Raw genomic sequence first — 22,288 nt, 5'->3', positions numbered from 1 at the left:
TTAAAGTCAACTAAAATGTGTTGCAGGGGAACAATTATTGCATAATGTAATATAAAAGCAGTTTCATTTTTAGGAAAGATAAATAATTGTTGCCAATAAATATTAAACTCAAACACTCTTTCCAACATCAAAAAATAAACTTTCCACCTCTTGTCATCATATTTCTCAATAGTTGAACCTTGAATAATAATTTGATTCAGAGTCAATATGTCCTTTCGGATATTACACAACGTAGCGTCACTCAGATGACAGCCAATCAACGCGTTCAATTTCTGACAGAACAGTTGGGCGGCCAATCAGAACGCCGTACTTTCTATCAGGGGCGGGGCTTAACCGGTGTTAACAGAAAAAAGAGACGGAGGCGTTTCCCTTTCTGTGTGAACTTCGCTGAAGTGTCACCGGGACGCGACGGACAGTCTTCACGAAAGTTCCCGCCGCGGTGGTCTCCTGCTCTAGACATGGCCCCCAGCGCGCGACTCAAGGAGGCGATAGCCGACGTGCACGAGGGGATCCGTGCCATCCTGCTCGGGCCACCCGGAGCCGGCAAGGGGACTCAGGTGAGAGGGGGAGCTAACGGAGCTAGCCGTTAGCGCGTGGCTCAGTGCTAATGCTAACCGCCCGGCTCCAGGTCCCCTGGTTCCGGTCGGGACTGTTGATGGTGTGTCCGCTTCATAATGAACTGTGACAGCCGCGCGAGTCTTGGGGACCCTTCATGGAGGGATATGCATGTTCCTCTGGGTTCACTCTGACATGAGCTACTTTAAAAGCTTAAAGTGAGCGCCTGTCTGTCTGTCTGTCTGTCTGTCTGTCTGTCTGTCTGTGTGTGTGTGAGTCTGTCTGTGTGTGTGTGTGTGAGTCTGTCTGTCTGTCTGTGTGTGAGTGTCTGTCTGTCCAGTAAGAGCTGTCTCCACCATGTGAAGTTGATTTAATACAAGAAGGCATCAATCTGTATCTGTACATTTGACCCTATTTTGAGTGCCTGGTTCCTGCACCTCAGGTGTGAGGGTTCTTTGCTCCGTTGTGTGATCACTCGTAGTTTGACAGCTATGTGCAGGTGGAAAGTCACTGGGATCCAGTCAGACCAGAGCTTCAGGTGGACGAGCCGGTCTCCTCTGAATGGGCTGAAGTGGGTGTAGCACCCTCTATTGTAAAGCTGTTTGATGCATTGTGTGATGTTCTAAACGTATATAAATGTAATGATCTACACATCTGTAGAACATCTTAAGATAACTAGAGAACGAGCTCCTCCTTGAAGGAACACTGTGCTGATGGGATCGAGATTTCCAGCTGAAATAATAAGTCTCACCATGACCTCCTTCAGTGTGTGTGTGTGAGACATCATCACATGATGATGATGATGATGATGGTGTGTGTGTGTGTGTGGTGTCTTTGTTTCTTTTACACCAGAGCTGGTTGGAGTCTTGAGATCTCAGTAAAGTGCTCTGTGGTAATCCCCTGTACTAAGTGTTCTGAAGATTCACGTCATCAGTCTTCAAAATGAAATTGGCAACTATTGTTCTTCAATTTTCTATATATATATAATAAAGTTATGTCAGGAATCTCTTACTCGTGTGTGTGTGTCTTGTATTCAAGTGAACTGTCTTTGCACTTGGTTGAGATGAATCATCTCATCCTGAATTTAGGCCCGTCAACTACTTTTGTTCGACGACATATTTGTCCTAACTTTCAGAGTAGTCCTTATTTTAATGCCGTCTTGCATGTATGCAGAAAATTGAAGTTTCTATTCGGTTATTTAAATCGTGTTCAGAGAACATTTTTAAGGTGTGTCCTCTAATTCCACAACCTGTGCTGTAACTCGTCCTCATATCTTAACTTGTATGCACTGAGCTTCCACCTCCATTAGTGGAGCGGCGTTCCTTCCTAATAAATCGAGATGTCGTCATGACAACCGATCAAACCAGAAAGGTGGCTGGTACATCTCTGCTCCTGGTCTCGCAGCCAAAATACACAAACTGGTTCTGACGGCCGACACCGCAGGCGGTTGGCTCTCCCGTCTGGTCGGTGGTGATCATGTAACTCTTTTAATGATAAAATAATCCTCCTCTTCCTCCTCCTCCCCCGCAGGCCCCTCGGCTGGCGGAGCAGTACTGCGTTTGCCACCTGGCCACCGGAGACATGCTGAGGGCCATGGTGGCCTCGGGCTCGGAGCTCGGCAAGAAGCTCAAGAGCACCATGGACGCCGGCAAGCTGGTAACGCTCCTCACGCTCTCTCTCCGTGTCTCTCTCCGTGCCCTTTGACCTCTTCTGGAGGCCGAGCCTTCATGTTCGGCTGAAAATGTCTTGAACACAAACATGCGGAGCAACAAGTGTAGACGGCAGAGCAAATCTCCCTGAGGAGGAAATGCATTCCTTCTAAGACGGAGCTCGGCCATATACGGAGTAAAGTAACACCGTTTCTGCTTCTGCATGGAAAATACACAGGGGGCGACTCCTCTGGTTGTATAGAAGTCTATGCTTCATGTGTTGAAGCTGCATTCTCTCTCCTGACCACCAGGGGGCGACTCCTCTGGTTGTATAGAAGTCTATGCTTCATGTGTTGAAGCTGCATTCTCTCTCCTGACCACCAGGGGGCGACTCCTCTGGTTGTATAGAAGTCTATATAGTGACTCTACTTCTCTTGATGTATTCCCTCAGTAAACATTGTAAACATGAGTTTATGTCCCAGTCTCTGGTTTCAAGTCTTCTTCTATACAGCATGATGTCATCATTTAATAAAATGGTCTTTTGTTGTGCAGGTCAGCGATGAGATGGTGGTGGAGCTCATAGAGAAGAACCTGGACACGGCGCCCTGCAGGAAGGGCTTCCTGCTGGACGGGTTCCCTCGCACGGTCAAGCAGGCGGAGATGGTTGGTGTCATGTGACGCACACAACCGTACGGAGGAGATGATTTAATCCAGATGGAGCGCAGCACGAATACCTTGTAGACCTTGTTTTAGGACGTTTCTGTCTTGTGGGCACATTTAACAAAACTGATGCATACACCCTGTCGGTATTTTTACCTTCGCATTGAAAATGTGGAAGGTTATGTTTTGATCGCCATTTATTTGTATGCGTGTTATTCGCATAACTCAAAAAGTATTAAACTGAATCGCATGAAATTTGGTGGGATGATTGGTTATTATCCGGGGACCATTTGATTAGATGTTGGGATCGATCGGGTCAAAGATCAAGGTCAAGGTCATGAAAAGGTCAAATTCTTCTTTTTACTATAGCACGGTCAATTTTTATCCAATTGGCATGCAACTAATGCCAAAATGTTCATAATTCAATGCCCAATCTTGTGATATGTGAAGGTATGCGCTCTACCGAGTGCCCGTTCTAGTTATAATTTAACCATTCAGAATTGTATTATTCGTCATAATATTGTTAACCCTCCTGTGACCTTTGGGGTCAATTTGACCCCATTCAATGTTTAACATCTCTAAACAAATTATTGACATCAGCTTTTTTGCTTCACATTTCATGACTTTTCTCTTCATTTATTGGGGATGACTGGGTAAACATAAAATTCACATGATATGTTTTCAATGTCCTGAACACAACTTGTACGCATCGGTTCTTTGGGGTCAATTTGATATAAAAAATATGTACTTGGAAGTAATATAAAGCCATTAAAACACCAAAAAGATATATCTTTCCAATTTGAGGTCAATCAGTGAGACTTTAATGGTGATCTGCATATTTCGCCATCGTCGTGAACAAATAGTCTGGATGTATGGGGGGGGCTTTTTATTTAAAGGGCTATTTAGGTAGTCAACAAACAACCATAAAGTACCTCACACCTGAACTTGGGGAAAATATGAATTCTAATTTTCTGGAGGTTTTAATTGCTGGGGTCAAATTGACCCCAAGGGTAAAAGCTGTTAGTACATTTGAAGGTCACAGGAAGGTTAAGAGGGCCTGGTAGTGAACGTCAGTCACGTCGTACGAGTAATTCCCGTGTCTGTGCGTTGCAGCTGGACGACTTGTTGGACAAGAGACACGAGAACCTGGACTCGGTGATCGAGTTCGCCGTCGACGACTCTCTGTTGGTCCGCAGGATCTGTGGCAGGTAGGAGGAGCCTGGGAGGAAGGAATGGTCCAAGTATTGAAGGGGGGATTCAATCAGATTTTTTATTTGCCGGGCAAAACAGTAGTTTATGAGTTCCCCTTCAGGCTGAGGAGCGTGTGTGTGCGTGTGTGTGTCAGTGTGTCAGAGTCAGAAGTACAGCAGCGTGTAACTGAGATGAAGCCGGGTCTGTTGATGTTGCTCTGGAGGACAAGAACTGGTGTGTGCGCGCACGCATGGAAGTGTGCGGTTTAACCGGGAAGGCCGGAGGGGGTCGAGAGCGTCCTGCAGCCGGCGGGTCGAATCCTTAAAGACGCCACGTGTCCGAACACCTCGCTAGATTTTTAAATGATACTTCATCACGAGTCTCCAAAGGGAAACGTGTGTGTATTGGAATGGAGATCCAGCTTATTAGTGACACACACACACACACACACTCAGGGTTTTATGGTCAAGCTTTATTGTCATCATTAAGAAAGGTGATCTCACTTTTCGGTGCTAGAAACCCCAAAAGTGTTGCGGGCTGTCTGAGGTCATGCAGTTCTACCTGAACATTATTTTGATGTTTTAATTCATATTTCTGCCACACCAGAGTTCATAAAAGCAAAATGTAAGCTCAAAGGCCACGATCGGTAAATCCACACGGTGCTTTCTGTTAGCTGGACACTCCGACTCACGACATGTTTGTGTGTGTGTGTGTTGACCTTCTGGAAGAAACAGAAACAAGTGGTGCTGTCTGTCAGCTCGTCACTGCAGCCAGACGTTTGTGTTCAGTCCTTCGTGTCGGCGCTTTAGGAAACCGTGTGAAATCTTTTCTTAATTCCCGTTAGACTGAAGCAGTTTTCAAAGAGGCGTCTTTTTGTCCGCCGGGGTCCTGTTTGTGAGGGCGAGGAGGCCGAGGGTGTCATGTGGGACGTGAAGAGGACGGTCGAGCAGTGAGTCACTGGACGGCCGCCCTTCGTCGCCCTTGATGTGTTCTCCGACTCCTCTTCTGTCTCCTCAGACTGATCCATCAGCCGAGCGGCCGCTCGTACCACGAGGAGTTCAACCCCCCCAAAGAGGCCATGAAGGACGACGTGAGTAGCTTCACCATCGGCCCTTAAAACCACTTGTGGCTCGAGTGCCAGCGACCTGGCGTCATGGCGACGCTGAACAACCAGCCACCTTCAGACTGAAGTGCCTGTTGACTCCATGTGAATGTATTAGTGTTTACTCATTTAATACGGTGAGGTGTTTCTATTAAGTTCATTTGATTTAATCTGGAAAAACTTCAAAGGAGTCGAGAAGAAGTTTTCCCTTATTTTGGACATAAGAGAAGAGAAAGTGAGAAAAGATAGAGGGGGGGGGGGGCAGCTCAGGGTCCTGGCCTCTCTGTTTTCTTACTCTCTCCTCTGTTTTCTTACTTTATCCTCTCTGTTTTCTTTCTCTCTCCCTCCTCTCCGTCTCCTCTGCTCCTCCCCCTCAGCTGACCGGCGAGCCGCTCATGCGGCGCAGCGACGACAACGAGAAGACGCTTAACTCTCGCCTGGAGGCCTACCACCGGCAGACGGTGCCGCTGGTCGACTACTACAGCGCCCGGGGGCTGCACGCGGCCGTCAACGCCGCCCAGAGCCCCGACCTCGTCTTCGCCTCCATCGTGGCCGCCTTCGCCGACGCCACGGAAATCCCCGCCCGGGCCGTCGCCTGTAAAGACCGAGTGTTCTTCATTTAACAAACACCTTCCTCTTTCTCCTCTTCGAGGCTGGAGGTCACACGAGAGTCCATCGAAGGTCAGAGGCTGCAACGTGTTGCCCTGTGGCAGCTCAAGAGCTGGACTGGTCCACCAGAGAGATCCCTGTTGTAGAAACAGAACGGTTTCAAGTTGTTGTTGTTGTTCTGGCGTAGACGCAAAACAATCGATGCTTTAGCCTTTTCGTGACATTTAGCCGGTCGGTCACATAGACGCTCTGTGTGTCTCGTTGCCCTTTGCGGGACCGCTTCGCTCTTGTTTAATCGATGACTTTGCCCTTTTCCCTCCGAGTCTCTCCTCTTCCTCCCTTCAGCTGCATGTCCTGCTCTTTGAATTCCCTCGAAGGTAGAAATACATTAGACCGGCCAGTTGGACAATGCACGTCCGTTTTGACCTTAAATCTGTGGCGCTGAGAGAGAAAGCGGTTTTGTTTTTGGAGTGTCGTAAAACTGCCAACGTCCCTTTGCGTGTTTGAAAAGAACCCGATGCCTGGGGTTACCTTTAATTATCTAAAAGACGGGACGGAGGAAATGCCACTTAATGAAACCTCAAAGCCAACATTTGCAGCTTGGCTACTAGTTAATTATAGAAGAATATGAAATGTTAGTTCAGTTGTTTTCAAACTTTCATCGTCGTCGTGCACGTGACTTCCAAAGTGTTCCTGAAGTTTCCTTCTGAGTCGAGGCTTTAGGTCCTGCTGCTCCCCGAGGGCGTGTCCTGGACCTTCTCTCTGACCCACAGTGCCATCGCACTTTGTTCCATAGACATGTTTCCATCATCACCATCTGAGTCGATCCCCGCGTCCTCTTGACCTATCGGTGCCTCTGCTCTGGTCACCTGCTGCTGCTGCTGTTCAGTGGAAACTTCTTGCGTGCCCGCCGTGTCACCTGCACCTTTCCCCTTGAATACTTGTGTGTTTGTATTCTCTCTGGGTTGTTGATGGAAAACAACAGCAGATGTTCAGGGAGGCCCAGGAGCCAGATTTCAGCCCAACGAGACAATTTCCTTTGCCATATTTTCCTTTTTCAAAAAGAAAGGAAAGATATTCCATCTTGTGTTCACTGATTTATTTGTTTATTGTGTATTTATTGCTCATTGAAAGCTGTGAATGTTTAGATTTAGACACCTGGGGAAACCTTGCCGTTGCGTTCACCCTAAAATAATGTTATTCGTCGTGTTTAAGTTTCTCTAATTCACCCACAACTTCTCTCTCTCCTGTTCTCTTCCAGCTGGTTGAAAGCTGTCCTGCCCCAAGTGACGGCTTGGATTTGCCAAAAGCTCGGTGGGTGGACAGAGGAAGGGGGAGGGGCTTCAGAAGATGGAGGAGTCCTTAGGCTTTGGAGGTTGCTGTGGGGCTTGTGTTGCTCCTTTGAATAAATCATGCTTTCCTACAGTACAATCATCCCGTTCTGTGCAGCTTTTGTTTCTTTTCGTTTGGAGATGAGAAGTCTTAATATACCTGTTGGGTTTTCTTCTGTTTCAGTCAAATGACGTCAGGATGGCTGACGTTGCCCCGGTAAATAAAGAAGTGTTGGTTTGGGTCTTTAACCAGATGAATACAGCTTGTGTGGAACATTTAAAAAGACATGAAACCCAAATGGGAGAAAAATAATAATGTGGGGGTCATATACATTAAAAAAATCACAGCAGATGAGTCAAACATCTGTTAAATAAAGTCGGTTTTAGATTTTATAGTCAAAGACAAATGCATCAAATGGCTTGGAAATAATTTTCATTTACTTTACTGCATGACTAAATTCAGAAGTTGCATTAAGTGCATTGTTAACGTCCATTACCTACAGTTGTTCCTTCTCAATTAGAGGTGAAGGGAGATTTTAGAATGACTTTAATTTACAGTAAACGAGTGTTTTGCAGAAAATCATCACCATTAGTGATATAATTACTCATAAGCAGCATGTTGATGTTGTAGCTGCTCCAGGTGGAGTCAAGTTTTAAATACTCTTCTGTCCAGTGGTTCCAGCCTCTGTTCTGGGACCCTGTGAAGAAAACTCTACTTTGGAAAGCTTTATTGTTTGAGTTTGACCATTCAGTCATTATTTAGATTAGACTGTACATTTCTGAAGTTGTATAATTTGATTTCTGTTCTTTCTTCAGTAATCTGTAATGTTAACTGAAGCTGTTAAATAATAGAGAACACATTTCAGAATTTCCCTGTGAAATGTGACCAGAGGAAAAAATGGAATAGTAAAGTAAAAGTACCTCAAACCTGTACTTGCATACTTGTACTTTAGTAACTCAGTACTTGAGGACATGTCTGAGCAGACGGGGTGACATCAGACTAATAGGTGGACTTATGACAACCATCAGAGGGCTCTCAGATATGATTGTGATGAAACAATGGCGACCTGGAGTGGAACACAATGCCCTTTGTTTCCTTCACTACCAAAACAAAACCCTTCCCTCTTGGTTTCCTTGTCTCCGGGTTCCCATGAACGCGTCTTGAGTTTATGTTTTTTATTATCACCGTAAACGCCAGCTGAAGGTCCTGAGGGGCGGTGACGACACGGGGTGGGGTTTCCGCATGGTGGCCGGCGTCACGTCACCGACCGGGGCTTTCCTCCATGACGTCAGAGGGTAGAGAGGGGAACGAGGCGAGCTGCGGAGATTTAACTTGGAGTTTTTCTGCGCTCGCGAGGCGCAAGAACGTGAAAAGGGCCGCGGTCACCTGCGGGGAGCGTCACCTGAGCGCGAGAGCCGAGGTGTGTTTCTACCTCCGGCGTCACGGAGAGGAGCCGGACGCATCTCCCGTCGACAAGAGCCGGTGCTCTGCGGTAAGTGGCGAGACGTGCGGCAGTTAGAGAGAGAGAGAGAGAGGCGATGCCGCTTCAGAGGGTTACCGCCATGACGCGTCTGTGGTTATAAACGAGCGTGACGGTCACCGGAGGGTCGAGTCGGAACGACCGGAACCGGACTGTCATCTCCGGTCTCTCCGTATTGCATGACGGGGAGGAAACGAGCCGGTGTCCGCTGCATCATCCTCAACTCTAAAAACTAAATGTCTACAGCGTCAGCAGCTTGTCCAGTCATTGTCCAAGTCACCATTTGTGTGTTGTTTTGTGTTTGTTGATATATTTTTATTTATTGTCATGATGTCTCTCGGCGTGCATGAGGCGTGGCCTCCAGCATCCTAACGTCTCGCCTTTACATGTGTGTTGGAGGAGCAGTAGCTGAATGCTGCAGGGCTCTGAGGAGGTGCTCCAGGCTGTGAAGTTGGGAGTTGTCATCCCTCTGAGCTCCTCTGTCTCCACGGGGCTGGATGTGTAGTACAGTTGTAGTCCCTGAGGTACGATGCTCTGTCTCCACGGGGCTGGATGTGTAGTACAGTTGTAGTCCCTGAGGTACGATGCTCTGTCTCCACGGGGCTGGATGTGGGGGATGTTGTCAGTGTATTTCTAAGAAAACAAGCATAACTGAGGGAAATGGCAAGTAATGGTTCTTATGTTTGTTTTGGAGCTATGACCTCATTCTAAAAGGAAAGGTCGATGTTATTACACGACTGACGGTAAACTCCACCCAGCTGCTGCTCCCTGGGAGAGAGAGAACCAATCATAATCATATTGATAGACAGTCTGCCATAAGGGAGACGTCTCACCACAGATTGTCAGTATGACATCGTCCATCGGTCACTATGCGTTTATAATGCATCCTCATCATACATGTTCCATTAGTTATGCATTCATGTGAAAACAAGAATACATTGTTCACATTAATAAACCTTTTTATCACATTTTGACACGTCATAGTATGAAGTCCAGGTGTGTCTGATAACATTGATGATGCATTCACTTGCAGTGGGGGAAAGCCCTGCTGGTGAGCGTGCTGTCTGAGCCGTCGTTAATGTCACCGCACTTATCCCACTACGACCAGTCAAAAGCTCCCAGTGTTCTGATTGTCGGCATCGCTCTGAGAACTACGTTATTGATTGGAGAACATAGAACACTGAAGAGCTGTTTGAGAGCTGGACTCTAAACTAACCTCACACCCTGGCGTCTGTATCGACACCTCGTCTCCTCCTCTATCCACTGAAGCTGAGCAAAGAAAACCAAACCACAAGGTCCCACAGGTACAGCTCCTCTGACAGGGGAGTTCAGATGTGAGGGCGACCCTGCATCACCTCTGGGATCTGAACCCCCTCATATGACTGTAGCCAAACAAAAGCAGCAAACGGCATTCAGTTGGAAGGTGACCCTGAACGGATTTAACAGATGTAAGGTCCAATCACCTCTCTCTCTCTCTGGTCACTGGGGTTAGACCGTTGCCTCGTCCGGAGGAGGTCGTGGTTGTCGTGGTTGTCGTGGTTATCATGGTGGGCTTCAGGTGAAGACCGTCAACTTGCATCTTTCACTGTTTTTGTGACAACATCCAAACCTTTGAAAGAGGAAGAGAGAACATGTTGAATTTAGTTAAAGCCAATGGTGTAAAGTCACTGTTTGCTCAACTGTGCAACCCTACAGTTAAGTACAGAAGTAGTAATAGTAGTAGTAATAATAGTCATAATAATAGTAGTAGTAATAGTAGTAATAGTAGTAATAGTAATAGTAGTAATAATAGGAGTAGTAGTAATAGTAGTAATAGTAGTAATAGTAGTAATAATAGTAGTAGTAATAGTAGTAATAGTAGTAGTAGTAATAATAGTAATAATAGTAATAGTAGTAATAATAGTAGTAGTAGTAATAGTAGTAATATTAGTAATAATAGTAGTAGTAATAGTAGTAATATTAGTAATAATAGTAGTAGTAGTAATAGTAGTAATATTAGTAATAATAGTAGTAGTAGTAATAGTAGTAATATTAGCAATAATAGTAGTAGTAATAGTAGTAATATTAGTAATAATAGTAGTAGTAGTAATCGTAGTAATATTAGCAATAATAGTAGTAGTAATAGTAGTAATATTAGTAATAATAGTAGTAGTAATCGTAGTAATATTAGTAATAATAGTAGTAGTAATAGTAGTAATATTAGTAATAATAGTAGTAGTAGTAATAGTAGTAATATTAGTAATAATAGTAGTAGTAGTAATAGTAGTAATATTAGCAATAATAGTAGTAGTAGTAATAGTAGTAATATTAGTAATAATAGTAGTAGTAGCAGTAGCAGTGGTATAAGTAGTAGTAGCAGTAGGGAGCCTCAAAGGTCTTCTCAGGTCTTGTTCACATGTTCTCAGCCTCTTGTTTGTTTATTATATTGATTATAGCAGCTTTACATCTGCTTACTTCATGATAACTAAAACCAGCCAAGAACACAGTTCCTGTGACGTAGACATTGTCCAACCGTGTGGTTCGTTTCCTCGGAAAATGTTGTGCAAACATCATCAATAGATAAAAACATATTCTCACACACACACACACACACACACACACACACACACACACACACGCACACACAGGGAAGCCAACGTTTTATGGTGAGCAACACTTAACCAAATGTTTGGATGAATTTCTAGGGAAGAGGATTATGCAAATGGCACAGACACACACACACACACACACACACACACACACAGAGACGGTGTGGTCTCCAGTCTGAGAGCTGGATTCCTGGCCGTGTAGTTGACGCAGTGTTGTTCCACGGAGCTGCCTCCATTGTCCCTGCTCTCACCTCGCCGCCCCCTCACATCGACCTCTTTGCCTCCCAAGTAACGCGGCGCAGCGTTTTGTACGTGGGCGCCCGGCTGCTGTTCGTAAAGTGTTTCATGTGTCGACGTGTGAAATATTGACTGAACAAAAAGTACTTCATGTTCTGCGTGACGGTAACTTCATCTCTCCTCGGGCCGCGTTCAGGCTGTTGATTCTTCTTTTGAACAAAAAGGTTTTAAGTGTAGGCCTACACGTCATTATTTTCATTTTTGTGAGTCCGCCATTAACTTATTGGGCCACTGTGAACATGTATTACACTCAGAACATCTTCTTTGTACAAAGCAACACAACAAACATGGTGTGAATCTCATTAATATCACCATTTCAGTATTTTCTGACGGTATATAACTACAGTCAGCAGTTGGTTAGCTTAGCTTAGCATAAAGGCCTGTATGGATAAAAGACAGGAGATCTAGCGTCCTGTTGTTGTTACGGTGCTGTTCGCTAGATTGGATTACTTTTGGATAGAACCAGCTAGCGGTTTACAGTCTTTGCGCTAAGCTAAGCTAACAGTCTGCTGGCTGAAGCTAACGGTTTTGTTTTCAGTTTCTTTCTCTGCAGATGTTCTTTCGCATTTAGTTTCATCGGTCCACTTTTCAGCATGCTCGTGGTGATCATGAGCATGAGCTACGTGGAGGGACGACTAACGGCTCGATGTCGAGGCCACAGGAAAGAGAAACGTTTTGTTCTGTGATTGTTCTGAATAACCCGACAGGTGGAAGTGGCTCAGGACCATCGGCCTAAACTCTGGGGTTGAGTTCCTCCTTAAGTTCTGGTTCTCACTCTCCCTTATTATATTACTCCCACCACCCTTTGACGTGAGGTCTCTGAAGGATGACGAAAGACAGAAGGCGTGGCCTCTTCGAGCGATTTAATTAAACGTTCGTTCCTAATTTGCGTGGGAGGAGGTGGCGGCGAGGTCACCCGGCGCGCCGAGCGTCAACACGTGGTTCTCCGTGTGTCATTAGAACCCGGTTCATCAGCCGCGATATATAATCTGTGTGACTCAGCCGGTCCGTCTGCTCACTGGAAGGAGCCCTGACTTCCTCTGACGCACTTGAACGCTGTGCATCTCCATGTGTGTGTGTGTGTGTTTTTTGTTCTTTCTCTTCCCGGACCAAACGTTCCCACAGAGTTCCTCTAAAGTGACGTTCCGCTTGATCTCTCTGCGTCTAAGAGAAGGAACATTGAGCCTCTCATAACAATGAGGATGTGCAGCCCGTGCTGCGGGCCGAGCAGAACCACGGCTCCTCCAGCTGAAACAACTGAATCCTCGAGAACATCGGCTGCCGTGGAGACGAGGGTCCCTCCGCGGTCTCGACGGCCTCTGGACATCGGCAACTCGTACAGATGAAGATAGAAATCGGTTCCCTGCGTCCCCGTCACGCTGGCCTCCTCCCCAGAGCTTCTGAAAGAGCATCTTCAGCAACATTTATGCGAGCCTCTCGTTAAAGGGTTACGATCCGACTGCAGAGGTTTGAGGATTTTTGTTCCCCCTGAAAACGGCTGTTTGAAGCACGTCAAGCCGTCAGTGTTTTACGTGTAATACAGTCGGTATGCAGAATACTTCTCGTGGTAACTACCTGCGTCTGTGCTCCCGTTACTGCAGTGCTGTTCAATAAGTGGGCGTTACCTGATAGTTTGCCAGTGCAGAACTTTCCTTTTTTCCTTTTTTGCGGTCCCAGAGGAGAAAAGCACCAGAGTCCCTTTTAGGAAACCTCTAGTTTACCGCAGCGAGGCCTGTGATGTGTCCCCGAGCGGTCCTGGTCCTGGTTCTGGTTCTGGTTCTGGTTCTCTCGGGGGGTACAGGTGGAGCAGCAGGAGCTGGAGACCCCGCTGGAGTCTGAGCTGAAGAGGTTTCCAGTGAACTCGCCGTAAACCAATTGGTCTGATTTCTCGTGATAACCGTTAACGATGAATAGCCGATCTTCTGGCCGACTGTCTTGTCTCCTGAGGCCTCAGGATTAAAATGAGACCAGTAGAAAGTTGTACTTGTGTACATTTTAAGTTCAAGATTCAGAATATATCATCTGAAAACTTCTTCCGGCTGGTAAAACAAGAAGTTTTATTATTCATCTAATCAAGCAGCACATTTGTCTTTTTTTAAATTTCAAATCTTTTTTGAAGTGGAGAAGAATGAGAATTAGACACAGGTGCGTCTTTACAAGAGGGTCCTGGTTTAACTAGCTCATTGCTCCCCACACACACACACACATAAATACACACACACACACATACACAAACACATACACACACACCCACTACATTATTAGCTCCAGTGTTGATGAGGGGAGCACCTGTTCGGCCCCCGGCTCTCATGGTTTCAGTCGGCCTCATAAGACTCTCTGTGTCTCTGTCTCTCTGTGGATCTGTGTCTTTGTATCTCTGTGTCTCTGTGTGTCTGTGTGTCTTTGTGTCTCTGTGGATCTGTGTATGTGTCTCTGTGTCTTTGTATCTCTGTCTGTGACTCTGTGTCTTTGTGCCTCTGTGTCTCTGTCTCTGTCTCTCTGTGTCTGTGTCTCTCTGTGGATCTGTAGATCTGTGTCTCTGTCTCTGTCTCTCTGTGGATCTGTAGATCTGTGTCTCTGTCTCTGTCTCTCTGTGGATCTGTAGATCTGTAGATCTGTGTCTGTGTCTCTCTGTGGATCTGTAGATCTGTGTCTCTGTCTCTGTCTCTCTGTGGATCTGTAGATCTGTGTCTCTGTCTCTGTCTCTCTGTGGATCTGTAGATCTGTAGATCTGTGTCTGTGTCTCTCTGTAGATCTGTGGCTCTGTCTCTCTGTGTCTTTGTGCCTCTGTGTCTCTGTCTCTGTGTCTCTCTGTGGATCTGTAGATCTGTGTCTCTGTCTCTGTGACTCTGTGTCTTTGTGCCTCTGTGTCTCTGTCTCTGTCTCTCTGTGGCTCTCTGTGGCTCTGTCTCTGTGACTCTGTGACTCTGTGTCTCTGTGTCTTTGTGCCTCTGTGTCTCTGTCTCTGTGTCTCTCTGTAGATCTGTAGATCTGTGTCTGTGTCTCTGTGTCGTCAGTCACACTTCACCCAGAGTAGTAGATCCTTATGAGAACACTGAGAGGACACAGCGGTGTTCCTCGGTGATGTTGTTGCTTCCGTGTGGCTGCAGTAAGCTGTGTTTGAACACAAGTGTTTATGTCTCTTGTGCGTTTGGTTTATTTGTATAAAACATGTTGCGACACATCGATTCAGCGGCGAGAAGGGAAAGAAGAAGAAGAAGAACTTCCCCGGAATCAACAACAGCGGTAAAGTTCTCGGCCTCGGGACACTTAATAAATAATGAGTTGGGAAGAATGAGGAGAAACATAACGGTGGTTATGTGACGTGGTACCTGCAGTGCGTCACTGTACCACTATGGAGTACTGCACTTATGTATTACTTATGTACATTCATCCAGTACTTACTTCTACTTCACTTCATGAAATACAGTTTCTTCCTTACACCACGTTTAGCAACTCAAGTTACGTTTGGGATTCACATTTTACTTTAAAATAAAAGCTTTATTGTATTAAAGGTTAATATTAAATGTTTTCTTTATTCATTCAGAGCATTGATATCGCAGCAACAACAGTTAAGTGTATATATGTTTTATAAGACAGCTTCTTACGGGTTAATATATCAGTATAATAAACCATTGATTTAATATGAATATTTCAAATTATAGTTAACAAATTAAACTTACCACAGGGCCCATTTTGTAGCTTTTTTGTCTGTATTATAATAATAATAATATATTCACATTTTGACATTTAACATACTTTGACATTCAAGAAATAAGTACTTCTGTGTATTTATAAATCATCCAGGGACAAGTCTCAGGAGACACACTGGTGAACTTGGAGTCTAATGTGGCGTCAACCACGTCTTCACCAGAAGTGTGTGTGTGTGTGTGTGTGTGTGTGTGTTGTAGTGTGACTCCGTGAAGACGTGTCATGGCTGGCAGTGAATCCTCTTGTTGCATAACAGCAATCAGTTCTGACAACAGCACACCTGTGGCAACCATCCTATTAGTGTGTGAGTGTGTGTGTGTGTGTGTGTGTGTGTGTGTGTGTGGTATAACCTGCCAGAGAAACCCACGCAAGCTGAGTCACTTCAGTCCTCAGGACACTTATTAAATATGTATTTATCATATTTCTGAAGGTATTGTACACACTAACGGCCTCGTTGACTCTCCATGAGTGTGTGTTGCGTGGTCAGGTCAGTGATGTGTAAAGTGGGGAATGCAGAACCAGAGAAATCATCTTGTGTTGTTTTCTTTCTTGCTATTTTTTATTTAAACTGTTAATGATGTTTTAATTAATGGTTCAGCTTCCAAACAAATGTGCAGATAATCTGCTCATACACACCTGGATACTTTAAGGTCATAAATCATTTATATGTAATTAATGACGGTTTGACTGAGTGCTGAGGCTCAGCTTCTGAAACTGTCTGTCTGAACGCTGCTGAGAGCAGATTACCTGCAGAACACACCTGTCTGTCTATGTCTGTCTTTCTCTGCCTGCCTGTCTGTCTGCCTGCCTGTCTGTCTCTTATGTCTGTCTCTCTGTCTCTTCTGTCTGTCTGTCTCTTCTGTCTCTCTGTCTGTCTCTCTCTCTGTCTCTCTCTCTGTCTCTTCTCTCTCTCTGTCTGTCTGTCTGTCTCTTCTGTCTCTGTGTCTGTCTGTCTGTCTGAGTTGCTGTTGAGTCATGACCATCAACAGGTGTTTTGGGCACATTTGACTTGTTGTTCTGAGGCGGGTCAAAGGTCAAGTCTTTCCATGCTGGCCCCGTGGTGAGATGAGAGAGCAGGTGTTTGGGATATCTTTGTCCATCGGTAAGCCGACCAGAACCCCCCAGTGACCGCCACCCAGTGAAGACCCTCGTAAACGCTGCATTCAGGGACCCATTTAGCAGCGGACGAGCCCACGTCGGCCCCCTCCCAGAGGCTCCTGTGTTCAGGCTCACCTCCAGACCACAGCCAGGGGCCAAAGGGTCCACACACCTCCAGACCACAGTCAGGGGCCAGAGGGTCCACACACCTCCAGACCACAGCCAGGGGCCAAAGGGTCCACACACCTCCAGACCACAGTCAGGGGCCAGAGGGTCCACACACCTCCAGACCACAGTCAGGGGCCAAAGGGTCCACACACCTCCAGACCACAGTCAGGGGCCAGAGGGTCCACACACCTCCAGACCACAGTCAGGGGCCAAAGGGTCCACACACCTCCAGACCACAGCCAGGGGCCAAAGGGTCCACACACCTCCAGACCACAGTCAGGGGCCAGAGGGTCCACACACCTCCAGACCACAGTCAGGGGCCAGAGGGTCTACACACCTCCAGACCACAGTCAGGGGCCAAAGGGTCCACACACCTCCAGACCACAGTCAGGGGCCAGAGGTCCACACCTCCAGACCACAGTCAGGGGCCAAAGGGTCCACACACCTCCAGACCACAGTCAGGGGCCAGAGGGTCTACACACCTCCAGACCACAGTCAGGGGCCAAAGGGTCCACACACCTCCAGACCACAGTCAGGGGCCAGAGGGTCCACACACCTCCAGACCACAGTCAGGGGCCAAAGGGTCCACACACCTCCAGACCACAGTCAGGGGCCAGAGGGTCCACACACCTCCAGACCACAGTCAGGGGCCAAAGGGTCCACACACCTCCAGACCACAGCCAGGGGCCAAAGGGTCCACACACCTCCAGACCACAGTCAGGAGCCAGAGGGTCCACACACCTCCAGACCACAGTCAGGGGCCAAAGGGTCCACACACCTCCAGACCACAGTCAGGGGCCAAAGGGTCCACACACCTCCAGACCACAGTCAGGGGCCAGAGGGTCCACACACCTCCAGACCACAGTCAGGGGCCAAAGGGTCCACACACCTCCAGACCACAGCCAGGGGCCAAAGGGTCCACACACCTCCAGACCACAGTCAGGGGCCAGAGGGTCCACACACCTCCAGACCACAGTCAGGGGCCAAAGGGTCCACACACCTCCAGACCACAGTCAGGGGCCAGAGGGTCCACACACCTCCAGACCACAGTCAGGGGCCAAAGGGTCTACACACCTCCAGACCACAGTCAGGGGCCAGAGGGTCCACACACCTCCAGACCACAGTCAGGGGCCAAAGGGTCCACACACCTCCAGACCACAGCCAGGGGCCAGAGGGTCTACACACCTCCAGACCACAGTCAGGGGCCAAAGGGTCCACACACCTCCAGACCACAGTCAGGGGCCAGAGGGTCCACACACCTCCAGACCACAGTCAGGGGCCAGAGGGTCTACACACCTCCAGACCACAGTCAGGGGCCAAAGGGTCCACACACCTCCAGACCACAGTCAGGGGCCAGAGGGTCCACACACCTCCAGACCACAGTCAGGGGCCAAAGGGTCCACACACCTCCAGACCACAGTCAGGGGCCAGAGGGTCCACACACCTCCAGACCACAGTCAGGGGCCAAGGGTCCACACACCTCCAGACCACAGTCAGGGGCCAAAGGGTCCACACACCTCCAGACCACAGTCAGGGGCCAGAGGGTCCACACACCTCCAGACCACAGTCAGGGGCCAGAGGGTCCACACACCTCCAGACCACAGTCAGGGGCCAGAGGGTCCACACACCTCCAGACCACAGTCAGGGGCCAAAGGGTCCACACACCTCCAGACCACAGTCAGGGGCCAGAGGGTCCACACACCTCCAGACCACAGTCAGGGGCCAGAGGGTCTACACACCTCCAGACTACAGCCAGGGGCCAGAGGGTCTACACACCTCCAGACCACAGCCAGGGGCCAAAGGGTCCACACACCTCCAGACCACAGTCAGGGGCCAGAGGGTCCACACACCTCCAGACCACAGTCAGGGGCCAGAGGGTCCACACACCTCCAGACCACAGTCAGGGGCCAAAGGGTCCACACACCTCCAGACCACAGTCAGGGGCCAGAGGGTCCACACACCTCCAGACCACAGTCAGGGGCCAAAGGGTCCACACACCTCCAGACCACAGCCAGGGGCCAAAGGGTCCACACACCTCCAGACCACAGTCAGGAGCCAGAGGTCCACACCTCAGACCACAGTCAGGGGCCAAAGGGTCCACACACCTCCAGACCACAGTCAGGGGCCAGAGGGTCCACACACCTCCAGACCACAGTCAGGGGCCAAAGGGTCTACACACCTCCAGACCACAGTCAGGGGCCAGAGGGTCCACACACCTCCAGACCACAGTCAGGGGCCAAAGGGTCCACACACCTCCAGACCACAGCCAGGGGCCAGAGGGTCTACACACCTCCAGACCACAGTCAGGGGCCAGAGGGTCTACACACCTCCAGACCACAGTCAGGGGCCAGAGGGTCTACACACCTCCAGACCACAGTCAGGGGCCAGAGGGTCTACACACCTCCAGACCACAGTCAGGGGCCAAAGGGTCCACACACCTCCAGACCACAGTCAGGGGCCAGAGGGTCTACACACCTCCAGACCACAGTCAGGGGCCAAAGGGTCCACACACCTCCAGACCACAGTCAGGGGCCAGAGGGTCTACACACCTCCAGACCACAGTCAGGGGCCAAAGGGTCCACACACCTCCAGACCACAGTCAGGGGCCAGAGGGTCTACACACCTCCAGACCACAGTCAGGGGCCAGAGGGTCTACACACCTCCAGACCACAGTCAGGGGCCAGAGGGTCCACACACCTCCAGACCACAGCCAGGGGCCAAAGGGTCCACACACCTCCAGACCACAGTCAGGGGCCAAAGGGTCCACACACCTCCAGGGAACGTGTGTGTGAAGGAACTCGTTAGTACAGATCTAAGAACTGGAGTAAATCCACTGTCCACGCTACCTTCCCCCACAGGACACAGGAGGTATTACACCTGAGACTCTGAGGCACCAGGTGTGCTGCTGTCCTGACAACACACACGTATTACACACCTTCACTGCACAGAGGAAGAATAGGAACCTGCTTTGTCCTGAGAAACTGTTTAAAACAAGCTTCAGTCAACCGTTTAATACACACACACACACACACACACACACACACACAATGAATCACTCTTGCTGTGGCAGCAACCTCTCCAGTGACCGACAGTCTGAAGCTGTAGTCGGCAGAGGTGTGTGTGTGTGTCTGTGTGTGTGGTGTGTGTGTGTGTGTGTGTGTGTGTGTGGTGTGTGTGTGTGTGTGTGTGTTGAGCAGGTCCAGATTGTGAAGTTCTCAGGCTGTTCAGACCAGATCTGCCAAAGGACGCCATGTTGATCAGATCACAGCTCTCTCTTTCTCTCTCTCTCTCTTTCTTTCTTTTTCTCTTCTCTTTCACTATGTCTCTTTCTTTTTATCTTCTCTTTCTCTTTCTATATCTCTTTATTTCTCTCTATCTATATCTTTCTTTCTCTTTTCCTATCTCCTATCTCTCTTTCTCTTTCTATATTTCTCCCTTCTCTTTCTCTTTCACTTCTCTTTCTTCTTTCTCTCTCCCTCCCTCTCTTTCTTTTTGAGAACCATAGCGATCCAGTGATAATAATGGACCAGACAGACGGATGTAGTCCAGTCCCAGAGCTCCGGGGTTCCTCAGGGGTCCTAGGGGTGTGTATGTGTGTGTGTGTGTGTGTGTGCAGAGGACTTTTTCGACCTCAGCCTGGTCCGAGGTACCTCAGGAACCGCGGGCTTCTTTACACACTCGCACACAATCACAGTGGAGGCCCCCGTGAAGATGTGCACCGGGAAGGTTTCACCGTGTCCTCGTCACAATGTAAACCCTCCTCCGGTATTGATCGGTGACTTCATGCTCAGCAGTATTTACCTTCTCTCTTCCCGTAGCCTGTTGAGGCACTTTCTATTGTCTTATTGTCTTATAATGAGACAATAAGACAATAAGACTCTCATTGTCTTATTGTCTTCCAAGGAGATCACATTGTGAGGAAATCGAATATATCGAGAGACAAACACTTTGTCTAAATTGATCATGACACGAACAATAAAATGAGAAAATACTATTCAATAATTTTTTTTTTATGGTGGTTATTTCATACTCACCATTAATCATTTTATTGGATTACCAGTCATAAGAACAGTATTATTTAGTTTTTATTCTCCTTATTCGTTTAAGATACATATTCAAATTGGTCAGACAGTCAGACACACAGACAGTCAGACAGACAGTCAGACAGACTGTCAGACAGACAGACACACAGACAGACTGTCAGACACACACAGTCAGACAGACAGTCAGACAGACAATCAGTCAGTCAGACACACAGACAGAAAGTCCTCTGTAGTAGTTCTGCTACAGCTGGTGTTGCCATGACCACCGTTGCCCCTGGTGACACCGCGGCGCCGTCACAGCTGGTACTAAAGGCCTTTGTTTTGACCGGAGGTCGGCCGGCTCCCCAGCGATTGGCCGGCTGGTCCGTCCCCGGAGCAGCAGGTCACACGCTCCTCCTGGGTCGCTGCTTCGTGTTGGACATCCGTTCATTTGCTCTAAAAGTCTCGTTTCCATTCGGCGCTGCTCGTCTCCTCTTCTCAACGCAACAACAAAGACACAAATAATCACAAGATCCTCACAAAGCAGCAGAAGACCGGTGGAGACGCAACACGCATCATAATAACACACACGAGCTGCGTGGGCGTCTCACACACACTCCCAACATAAGCTCTCACAGCCTGTCATCAGAGTGAGACACAGGATGTAATTATACGTGTGTGTGTGTATACATAATTATCACGTTTCACTTGTAGCGGTGTGTGTGTGTGTGTGTGTGTGTACAGCCTGTATGGAATATGTGTGTGTGTTCATTCGCCGGGTTGAACACGTGTTTTCTTTACATGTTCAGTGTGTATTTGTCTCTGTTTTTTAGTATTTGGAAGCGTGTTGATTTTTCATACACAAAGAATGCAACGTGTGCGTCTGTGTGTGCACGTGTGTGTGCGTGTGTGTGCGTGTGTGTGTGTGCGCACGTGTGTGTGTGTGTGTGCGTATGTGTGTGTGCATGTGTGTGTGCGCGCGTGTGTGTGTGTGCGCGCGTGTGTGTGTGCGTGTGTGTGTGTGCGTGTGTGTGTGCGCGCGTATGTGTGTGTGTGCGTGTGTGTGTGTGCGTGTGTGTGTGTGCGCGCGTGTGTGTGTGTGTGTGTGTGTGTTCACAAGAGCCAGAGTCACAGAGCGTTGTGTTGTTTGCCTCACTGGTAGTGAGCATCGCCATGGCAACGGCACTAGCGGCGCAGTGTGAAGCGGAGGAAGAGACACACGGAGAGCTTCTCACCAACACTGGTCACGTATGATGTCACGTATGATGTCACGTATGATGTCACGCATGATGTCACGTATGATGTCACATAGGATGTCACTGGACATTGAAAACTACAGTGAACATATTTACTGGGTTTTATTTGTTTGTTTGTTTACCCATAAAGAGGAGACGTATGTTGTCTGTATGAGTCTGTGTCTGTATTTAAATGTAAACGGCACAGATGGATTATCAGTTCAGGGTCATGAGAGATCAGAGAGAGGAGTGAGGAGAGTGAGAGAGAGAGGAGAGAGAGAGAAGAGGGAGGAGAGAGAGAGAGGAGGGAGAGAGAGAGGAGAGAGAGAGAGGAGAGAGAGAGAAGAGGGAGGAGAGAGAGAGAGAGGAGAGAGAGAGAAGAGGGAGGAGAGAGAGAGAGCCTGTTTCACACTGAGCATGCTCTTTGTATTAACTTCCTGCTCTCCTCTTCCTGACAGAAGAGACCGGCGTTCAACGGGAGAGGAAGAGGAGCGGAGAGGAAGAGGAGCGGAGCAGCGTCTGTGGAGGAGCCACACAGGAACAACCTCTGCGTTCAGACGGATCTCTGCGGATGTTTCTGTTTCCCTTCTC

General features: G+C 48.1%; 1 protein-coding gene across 1 annotated transcript; it reads left to right on the top strand.

The window, feature by feature from the left end:
- Positions 1–378: 378 nt before the first annotated feature.
- On the top strand, positions 379–7,200 carry ak2 (adenylate kinase 2). Its single transcript, XM_056419021.1, has 7 exons — positions 379–557; positions 2,086–2,211; positions 2,757–2,867; positions 3,978–4,072; positions 5,073–5,145; positions 5,535–5,754; positions 7,028–7,200. The coding sequence occupies exons 1-7, from the start codon at positions 459–461 to the stop codon at positions 7,033–7,035; spliced, it is 732 nt and encodes a 243-aa protein (XP_056274996.1). The 5' UTR covers positions 379–458; the 3' UTR covers positions 7,036–7,200.
- Positions 7,201–22,288: the final 15,088 nt, after the last annotated feature.

This window comes from Pseudoliparis swirei, chromosome 1 (genome assembly GCF_029220125.1).
Source record: "Pseudoliparis swirei isolate HS2019 ecotype Mariana Trench chromosome 1, NWPU_hadal_v1, whole genome shotgun sequence".
In the NCBI taxonomy this organism is placed as follows: domain Eukaryota; kingdom Metazoa; phylum Chordata; class Actinopteri; order Perciformes; family Liparidae; genus Pseudoliparis; species Pseudoliparis swirei.
The sequence above is the reverse complement of the archived record's forward strand: the minus strand, read 5'-3'. Positions and strand labels throughout refer to the sequence as shown.